We start from the raw sequence: 9,660 nt of genomic DNA on the forward strand, positions 1-9,660 counted from the left end.
AATCAAGTGTGCAAGCAGATTTATAAGAGGACTCTGTGATCTCTGTGAAAACCACGACAGATTTCAAAGAACTTCATATTCATGTATTTCCAACACACTGTCCTCAGCATGATTTATATAAACGACATGGGGAAAGTTCTTGATCCATCATCAGTGAGCATTTTATATATTTACTTGACACACGATGTCACACAATGTCGTTTTATATATATACTTATTATTCTTGTTATGTACTTCTTCAAGTGTAATGGACGTGTAATGTGAAAACGTTGTAGTGCCTCCTCCGGGCCACGCGGGGGCGCTGTACATTAAACATCGACTTAAAGTCAGATTTGTGCCGCGAGTTTTTGTTTTGAAAGATGTCTTGTTTCGTCTGGCACGCCTCGAATTTGTCATAAGTTTCCCAATTTTTTGTTAATTAATCGAATCCGCTGTGGTTGAAAGAAAATGTCCGACGATAAGGACGAAACGCAGCAGGTGAGAGAGTTATTTTAACGTGTTTTACTTGCTACGTATCCGTTTGGCTGTGATTTATCGTTAAACAGCACCCGGCGGGTGTATTTTCCATTCACGTGGATGTCTTGTAATGTGATTTACCTGTAAATGTTCAGCGGTTGAAGGCAGCCGTCCATTACACCGCGGGTCGTCTGTGTCAGAGGATGGGAGAGGAGCACCGCAGGAAGTTCAGCCGGCAGGTGGTCGCTGCGATAGCCGAGACAACGTTCAGACAATGTGGTGGGTGTCAACTAGTCGAGCATGGGTGTCGACTAGTCCAGCATGGGTGTGACTAGTCCAGCATGGGTGTCAACTCGTCCAGCATGGGTGTCAACTAGTTCAGCTTGGATGTCAACTAGTCCAGCATGGGTGTCAACTAGTCCACACCATGCACCATCACAGACACCCAGTAGCCCAGAAAACACACGTGCAAACTCATAGGCACCCTAGGGCCACAGGTCAGGGAATCTCTGGAATATCAGGCAATTCTTTTTGTTTTAAAAAGGTAAAGTCAGGGATTTTATTTCAAGGGAATCTTGTTTGTAGCATTTAGTTGCCAATTATCAAAATGTAATATTTCTATATTTTTCTTTACTGGGTTATTTTTCACGAGTTTCCCCTATTTCATGAGTGGTTGTTATGGTTACTTGGTTTTCAGTCCCTTCAAAATAAAATAACACAATAAATGTACATCATTCAAGCAGTGAAAAACTTCAAGTTTTGTACTTAAAACTTTCAAATGAATGGACATTCAGCTGTTTAGTCAGTGGAAGTCAGGGAATTTGACTTAAGAGTGGAAACCTGGAATGAATTTCATTTAGTTTGCTACTTGGATGGAGATCATATGTACTTAAAAAAAAAAAAAAAAAAAAAAATGTATTGTGCCAAAATAACATTTTACTCACATGGCACAACCTTATTTAAACAATCTACCAGCAGACCCAGTCATTTTATTGAGTTCACGCATCACTCCAATGTTGCATCTGGCAAAGGTGGGGCTGATTTCAACAAATTCAGTCATTTATAATAATAATAATAATATATTTGTTTTCTATATTTTGTATTTATAAATTGGAATCTACAAATCAGCTAGTAACTAAATCAAATCCATTCTAGTGCAGTCACAAGTAAAATATTTCCCTCCGACATGTCGTGGAGAAAGTGTTGCAAGTCATCTCCCATTATTCTAGCCTCATTTCCCGTCAGCGCTCTGACGTCTGATGACGTTACAAAGAAAAAGTACTTTGTCACCACTAACATAGTGGCATAACATTTTATCACTGCCATCTTTCAGAATGTCATTAATAAATACACAAAACCAAGCTAATATGTTTCAGGTACAACAGCTGCTGCTGTAATTTATACAGATATACAATAGAAATATGGTAGTTTTACAGAACCCCTTCATTTGGCCACAACTTACTATCCACTTCACATCTTCTGTTTCGTCGAATAACCCTGACAATCTATTGCAGATATGTTCATCCAGCATTCATTACACCGTCACAACACATAACCTCTCGTTTAACTGCAGTTAACCTCTAACAGCTGCTTCCAAAGATTTGACCTTTTGGTGTCTACATAAATGTTTTATTTAACAAAAAAAAAACGTATGAAAAAATGTCCAAACAAAGCTTAAAATAAATTTTTTTGCAAATGTTTATGAATTGATAATGATGAAATTGGAATTGAATGTCATTTTTATTGTATTTTTTCAACTTCTTCATGAAGAGAAGTTCTGAGAAATGTGTAGCCAACTGCAAAACATTATTCTGACTTTACATATCACTACCAGATGGTCAAAATTACTGTTTCATAATTGCAACGGGTCAATTTAACATCCCTCACTTTTTCCAGATATATTTGCTAAAGACCTGGAGGCCTTTGCAAGGTAAGAATCGTTATTTTTGCTACCATATTGACAGATGAGCTACCTGTGTACAGTCAGTAAATTTTAATTTGTCTTAGTCCAACCTAGTAGAACTAGCATCCTTAACTTTCACACACCTGACTGACAATCTCAAATTTCAGGCATGCTAAAAGAAGTACGGTGTCTGCTGAGGATGTAAAGCTTGTTGCCCGTCGCAGTACAGCATTGGTGAGTTATTTCTGTATTTTCAGGACTCATACAGCACGTTATCATTTTACACCAGTCAATTAAAGCCATGCAAAAACCATCCTAACCTAATCATGCAGTATAGTGGAACTCTGTATGGGTATATATATATTCTACAGCAGACGGCAAACATGTTTAATTTTTCTTTATTTATTTCAGTCCATCTACATACAAAATAAAAGTGAAGAACTGAACCAGGAGCAGAAGGATTTGAAGAAGAGGAACACTGGGAAGAGGAAGAGCAGGGACACGGAGGAGGAGAGCAGAGAATAAAGGACAGGACACAGACGGGCCTGCAGTGTCTCACATGGGCCCAACATTCAAATACACATGAAAAACACATGACAATAAGCTGAGTCTTCCACATTCATTTCATGGGAGTGCTACAGAATATGATTTTATATGTTCTTTTCTGCAGATTTAGAGAATAAAACTTCTGAGTGTTATGTCGTGGGACCTGCTGATGCATGTTCACATTATAGTGCATTTGTATGTGTGGCATGATGCAACAATAAAGATTATGTATAAACTGAATGAAAGTAGGCTCGTTTGTGTCAGAATAATGAACACAAGAAATGCCTTGTATGTACAATTAAAAGGCAATCTATCAATGTATCCTCAGTGACCACGTTATTGGGTACACCTGTATAAAGTCTCTGGTATGAACTCTCTTAAACATACCTGAATTTACACATTTCTGACTATGTCAACAAGGTGAATATTTAAATAGTTTTATAAATGATACAGGTGTACTCAATAAAGTTGCAAGTGTATATTAGTCCATCTAAAAACGACTAAATACAAAGCTCAGAAATGTGTCAGTAGTTGTTTTAAGCCAAATTAGGGATAAAAAATATATAGTTGAGGTGATGCCAGATTGCTGAGCTCATCTACATGCAAATAACCCCTAGAACTTCCTTCTAAACTCTAAAGGTAGATGTGGATCGTAAAGAAGGGATCATTCACCCCGACAAGCCATCAAAAGCAAAAAGACAGGTACTACCCCATGTCATGTCTGAGAAGGCCACACACTGAAAGTGTTGGAACTTCCGTCTTCGTCCTTCAGAACGGACTTCAGTCAGGGTTCAAACGGAGACCTCGACCAGCAGAGCCCAAGGTCCCTAGATATGTGAATCGAATTAGACGTTTTTTTATTTGACAAAACTGACCCAAAAGTAATATCAACTAAGCATCTAGTTAAATGAACTTTATTAGAGAACTCCCTTCATTTGACATGTTTTCAAACACCTCACAAACGACACAAGAGCTACTGGGAACCAAATTGGACACACCACTCCACGTTCTCACACCACCACTCGCGTCCCCCAGAGTCTTCAGCAGGTGTCATCCACATCAACTACACACTTACAGATCAGTTCAAAAAACATGAAAGCACACACCATACATCATTCAAATCAGATAATATAAGCAATACAAATATTCATCACAACATTCCACTACATTTGGGATATTTCTGCACTTTATCCACATACTTAAGAGTAAGGAAAAACTTGCAAAGATTTAAAAAAAAAAAAAAAAAAATCTTGAAGTACTACTTAAAGAATGTCCATGTTAGGAGAGGCGCTCGTAGCATCTGCAGCTTCCACTCACACATTCAAAAAGCAGTCAGATTTGGGGTTCTTTCACCGCACAACCAGTCCGTTTCACGCGTCTCTCTCCGTTCGCTCACTCATCGCTTCACTCTTCGTCACAAGCCCATCCTCAATCGCACTCATCAGTTCTTAAAATGTCAGTTGCGCAGTTCTTTCCATTTAAAAGTGGATAAAAATGAAAACACCCACCGTCTCTTAGAACATGCGGAGTGAAGCCGTTCTTTGATGGCATAGCATTTACAGGTGGGAGGAGGGAGAATGATACCGATATCACCCCAAGAATGCTGCCAAAGAGGAGCTTCCTCGCAGGGAAATGGAAGAGAGGTGAACTGCAGAAGAGATTTCAATGAAGGCTTTTCCACAGAACTTGACTGCAAATAAAGTTGCACTTAAAACATTTAGGTTTCAACCAGATTCTTCCCAATGCAAGATTGCCTTTTGAGTCGATGACAGAGCCGGATAATGGTGAACCACGAACATTCATGCATTTTCAAAATGGTTATATCACATTTCACAATACATGCATTAGAGAATCCAGTTGAAATGGATACAAACGAATGACACATCAAAAATAGCACTTTAGTCAGACATCCTGGTATACAATTCACTTCAACACTTTCTAAATTAAATCTTTAGCATTTTTTTCCAAATGTACAAAACATCGTCCACAAAAGTGTTAAGGTTTCAGATACGCATCAACACCAGAAATAAATTTTGAAAAGACTCATCTTTGTCACAATACTTACCATTCAAACACTTAACTTACATACCCCACCCAGAGGACTTTGACTCCATACTGGACCCAAAACCTGAGCTAAACCCACTGCCGCTGGTTGTGGAGTTTGACCCTGTTCCCCAGCCGAGACTGGCTGAGCTGGTGCCGTAGTTGCTGTTACCTGTACTGAAAGACTGACTCTGGTCCCTGCTAGAGCTTGTTCCACTGGAGGTGCTGCCTGAGGTGGATGTCTGCTGCTGGCTAGCCAGCATACCCATCATCCCCCAACTACTCTGCAGGGCAGCCTGTGCAGCAGCCATCATAGCCGGGTTTAGACTAAAGGAACCAAAATTAGCCAGACTACTGTTACTGCTGCTGCCTAACCCACTACGGCTGCTACCAAATGCTTGAGCCCCAAAACCATTTCCAAACCGTGTCGCACGATCAAACTGCCTATTGCCATGCTTGGGCTCAGCATTGGAGATGTGAACACTGATTCCTTTGATAATAAGGTCCTCTCCGCAGAGAGATTGGGCAACCTGCGAGGGGGAAAAACAGACAAGAATTGGGTCATTTGGGCAATGGTACCAGTACAACAGGAAGTACTTTCCACACATTTAGAAGTATACCTGATCATCTGCAAATGTGACAAAGGCAAAAGCACGGAATGGCTTGGGGATGAAGACATCTGTAACTTCTCCGTACTGCATGAAGAACTGCCGTAGGTCATCAGTGGTCATGTCCTCTGTGCAGCGGCCTACAAATACTTTCCGGCTCCTCAGTGGCTCATCTGGACCTTGCTAAATAGAGGGGAGCAGAATAAACCCCACAGGTTATATAGAAATAACAATGCTAACACTATTTGAATTAGAAAAAATATGTGGGTATGCATAGGGACATTACCAGATCTACCTTCGAGTTAGGGAGCTTGCAGTCGCACCATCTCCCATCAATCATATGCCGCTGTGAGATCACCTTCTCCTGACACTCATACTCTGTGAATCTCACAAAGCCGAATCCTTTAGAGTTTCCGGTCTTGGCGTCCCGTTTTACCTGAGAGAAGAACAAACGTCGAGCAACGAAGATCAGTTTTCACCGCATGCAACCCAAAGCAATGTGTATTTTAATTACCATTATCAATGCTATACCTGAACCATGATGACTTCTCCAAACGTGCTAAAGTAGTCTTTGAGGTCCTGCTCCGATGTTTTCCAAGGAAGGCCCAGTACGATCAGGTCCGATGTCTTCATGTCCCCTCTCTTCATTTTCACAGCAGAGGAGGCGTCAATTTCTTCCATTTTCCTTTTGTTGTCTAAAATGTGGTCAACACATAGGAACATACTGTACTTTAACCTGACATTTCACATGACTTTCCCTGCCATAATGTATCCGACTTGTATGTATACACACTCAAGTGTTAACAAGCATGTCTTTAGATTTGTATTTACACATCTTATGCATTTTAATGATTATGCAGTTTTGTGCAGATGTTAGGACTTATAATTTATTAGATACATGTAGTTTAACATATTACAACACCCCTCTAATAAACCCTACATTTAAGTAAATCCCCCCCACAATAACGTGTAAATTCAACTGTATGTTGACATCAGGCGCTGGACATTTTAGTCCTGATTATGGCATATTCAGGTTATTCCAATATTTTGACAAACGCCTCAGTGTAAATAAAACAGAGATAGCATTTCTATCAGGAGTTGTCATGAAAAGTTGTCAACTTTTCATAAAACGCTGACCTTGTTTTGCTCGTTTTTGTGAATGGATTTGAGTGTCTCGCACGTGTGGGCGTTGACAAACTACGGGTCACGCCATTGTCATCTATTTCCAGTGTGCTTGAAGCGACATCATGAATTATAAATAAATACCGTCGCACCACCTGTTCGTACAAAGCGTTACGTAAAAGACACAATGAGTGAACAGTGCCCATGTCTACCTTTTGGATAGTTGACCACATATACGACATTCCCCCATCCGTTCTCTGGCGCGTGTAGGATCCCTTCCACAAGACGCACCCCTCGCATGCACTGGGACACGGGGCTCCTGAAGCGTAGGCCACACGCCCCTGGGAACTGAGCTGCCACGGTTGACAGCAGGACCGTGCCGTCGTCCTCGGACGGTATCTCCATGGGTTCCTCATTTTCCTCCTCTGCCACTCGAATGTACACTTCAGCCATGTCCCCCGCCAAACGAAGAAAACGCCTTTTGCTCGAATCAAAACAATGCTAACGTTAGCCGCTCGCTAGTTGCCCCCCACAGTCGCAGCTAGCAGTTAGCCGATGTTGCTAGCGGGACTGAATGAAGTCAAGCTAATTCGTGAGGTTGATATTTGAGGAAAAATACGTCTCGCGTTAAAATACTATAACAAAAAGAGCGCTGTGATGTGTTTAGTTTTAAATTATGTCATAAATAAATGCGTCGCTTCGATTGCACTAACGAGCCTGCATCGGCCTCTCCGCTCCTTTGTTCGTGAGAACCACGGGGATCCGTGTCGTTCACACTGGACGAATAACGTTCAACTGCGCCGCGTAATGAAAACTGCGTAGAGTCCTGCGATAACTAATCCCACAAACGATTGTCTCGAAACGGCTTCACGTGCTGACGAAGTTACCCGACAACAAAAACGCGTGTCTCGTCTTAAAAACACGTCAAGAAACGTAGCAGAGAATATTTTTTTCCACGAGGGAGAAATATGAAACCGCCATGTACGGCCTACCAAAATGGTTTATGCAAGCTAAAAAGGAAGTACGTCATGAGGCTGGGCCGTTTCATTTCACGGTGGTGTTTGTATCCAGAGTGCGTCGTTAATATAGGCAGTACGTAAATCATTCTTCACTATAGAGTTGTAAACCAACATCTCAAACATAGTATATGCGTGTTATATTTATGGGATTCATTGCAACACAATTAACTATATTCCTGATAAATAATGTTAACCCCCTCCCCCCGTAAGGACAGTGAGTACGCCCACCAGCGCCGTTGTTGTTGTCGGATGCAGACATGGGAAGATGGCGGTTGTTGTGATCCGCAAAGGCGTATTTTATGTGGGGTACACAGGGGACATGTCCCCCACTTTTTCCACAAGGCAGTATTGCACCCTTTTATTTTCCTTGTTACAGCCCGGAAACTAATGTTAGCCCTACAAAAAAATATATATAAAATTTGCGTGCACTAGGACCATGCGGAAACGGCTCCTTCTCAAGCTCCCAGTACCACTCCAACCCTCGCTGTCCTGTTGTCTCTTACTGTCATTCAAACCAATTCACTTGCCAGCTGCCCAGCTGAGACATGGACATCCCTCTTCATGTTCACTTTGACTTGTAGTCACAGTGACTTTGCTCATTTAAATCTTGTAAACATCTTCGTGGTAGCTTACTATTTGACCATGACTTTTATCAACATGCTATACTATTACTTTTTATAACCTTTTTCTTCCGACAGTATATTATGCATTTTTTATAAACTTTTTCGACATACTATACTATGACCTTTTTGATATGCTGTACTATGACTTGTTATAAACTTTTATTTTATAAAATATATATTATATTTTATATAATATATATATATATATATATTATATTTAAAAAAAATTCTCAAAATGCTATACTATGACCTTTTCAACATACTTTAGTATGAGTTTTTTCGACATGCTATTACTTTTTTGACATACTATAACTTTTTTCGGCAGATACTATGCATTTTTATAACTTTGACATATATGGCCTATTTATTACTATTATGTACTTACAAAGATTTTTTCCCGACCTACATTTTACATTTACATTTAGGTCATTTAGCAGACGCTTTTGTCCAAAGCGACTTACAATAAGTACATTTGTCAAAAGAAGGAAACAAAGAAACCACGACGTATCATTGCCGATGCAGTAAGAGCTAAAAATAGAACAAGTGCTAGGTCCTCATCTGAGTAAAGTAGTACTTCAAGAGTAACAGTGCTACGATCCGAGTTTTTTTTTTTTTTTTTTTTTTTTTTGCGGGGGGGGGGGGGGGGGGGGGGGGGTCGAGGGAGGGTGTTAGTGGGTCATGCTATGTAGAGTCGAGGTGAAGTCTGAACAGGTGAGTCTTGAGCCTTTTTCGGAAGATGGCAAATGACTCTGCTGTCCTGACATTGGTCGGGAGTTCGTTCCACCACTGAGGCACCAGAACAGAGAAGAGTCTGGACTTTGCTGAGCGACATTTGTTTGATTTCAGCGATGGTGGTACCAGCCGGCCAGCTGAAGTAGAGGAGCGGAGTGCTCGCTTCGGGGCATGAGGTTTGACCAGTGTTTGAAGGTAGGCAGGTGCCGTTCCATTGATGGCCCTGAAGGCCAGTGTCATCGTCTTGAATTGGATGCGTGCTGCAACAGGGAGCCAGTGGAGGTCACGGAGGAGGGGGGTCACGTGGGAGAATTTGGGTAGATTGAAGATAAGGCGTGCTGCAGCGTTCTGGATACGCTGCAATGGTTTAATCGCATAGGCCGGGAGTCCGGCCAGGAGAGAGTTGCAGTAGTCAAGGCGGGAGATGACCAGTGCTTGGACCAAGAGCTGCGTTGCATCCTTTGTGAGGAAGGTCCGAATCCTGCGGATATTGTAGAGGGCAAATCTGCAGGATCGGGCCACAGCAGTGATGTTGGGGGTGCAGGATAGTTGGTCATCGAGGATTACACCCAGGTTCCTCGCAGTTGAGGAAGGAAATACTGTGATGC

At 41.4% G+C, this 9,660-nt stretch overlaps 2 protein-coding genes across 3 annotated transcripts; one reads left to right on the forward strand and one right to left on the reverse strand.

The window, feature by feature from the left end:
* The first annotated feature begins 39 nt into the window (after positions 1–39).
* On the forward strand, positions 40–3,732 carry cenps (centromere protein S). Its single transcript, XM_084034621.1, has 5 exons — positions 40–477; positions 612–735; positions 2,353–2,386; positions 2,527–2,593; positions 2,771–3,732. Exons 1-5 carry the CDS (start codon positions 448–450, stop codon positions 2,882–2,884), a joined length of 369 nt encoding a protein of 122 aa, XP_083890747.1. The 5' UTR covers positions 40–447; the 3' UTR covers positions 2,885–3,732.
* Positions 3,733–3,803: 71 nt separating this feature from the next.
* On the reverse strand, positions 3,804–7,669 carry tardbpb (TAR DNA binding protein b). 2 transcript variants are annotated; one of them, XM_084034592.1, is made up of 5 exons: positions 6,891–7,669; positions 6,088–6,251; positions 5,852–5,992; positions 5,569–5,739; positions 3,804–5,478 (listed from the first exon to the last, which is right to left on the reverse strand). In XM_084034592.1, the coding sequence occupies exons 1-5, from the start codon at positions 7,129–7,131 to the stop codon at positions 4,987–4,989; spliced, it is 1,209 nt and encodes a 402-aa protein (XP_083890718.1). In that variant the 5' UTR covers positions 7,132–7,669; the 3' UTR covers positions 3,804–4,986. The 2 variants fall into 2 exon arrangements, with proteins under 2 accessions (XP_083890718.1, XP_083890717.1); XM_084034591.1 differs by having other exon boundaries at positions 5,843–5,992.
* Between the last annotated feature and the right edge of the window lie 1,991 nt (positions 7,670–9,660).

Source organism: Eutrigla gurnardus, assembly GCF_963514095.1.
Source record: "Eutrigla gurnardus genome assembly, chromosome: 2".
Classification (NCBI taxonomy): Eukaryota; Metazoa; Chordata; class Actinopteri; order Perciformes; family Triglidae; genus Eutrigla; species Eutrigla gurnardus.

What these genes read in the sequence shown, in the direction of transcription:
- cenps (XM_084034621.1), top strand. Translation starts at nt 448, where the DNA reads ATGTCCGACGATAAGGACGAAACGCAGCAG. An exon ending in GACAACGTTCAGACAATGTG is followed by an intron (nt 736 to 2,352) that starts GTGGGTGTCAAC and finishes CACTTTTTCCAG; the next exon opens with ATATATTTGCTAAAGACCTG. An exon ending in GACCTGGAGGCCTTTGCAAG is followed by an intron (nt 2,387 to 2,526) that starts GTAAGAATCGTT and finishes CTCAAATTTCAG; the next exon opens with GCATGCTAAAAGAAGTACGG.
- tardbpb (XM_084034591.1), bottom strand. Translation starts at nt 7,131, where the DNA reads ATGGCTGAAGTGTACATTCGAGTGGCAGAGGAGGAAAATGAGGAACCC. An exon ending in GAGAAGTCATCATGGTTCAG is followed by an intron (nt 5,993 to 6,087) that starts GTATAGCATTGA and finishes TTCTTCTCTCAG; the next exon opens with GTAAAACGGGACGCCAAGAC. An exon ending in CTAACTCGAAGGTAGATCTG is followed by an intron (nt 5,740 to 5,842) that starts GTAATGTCCCTA and finishes CCCTCTATTTAG; the next exon opens with CAAGGTCCAGATGAGCCACT.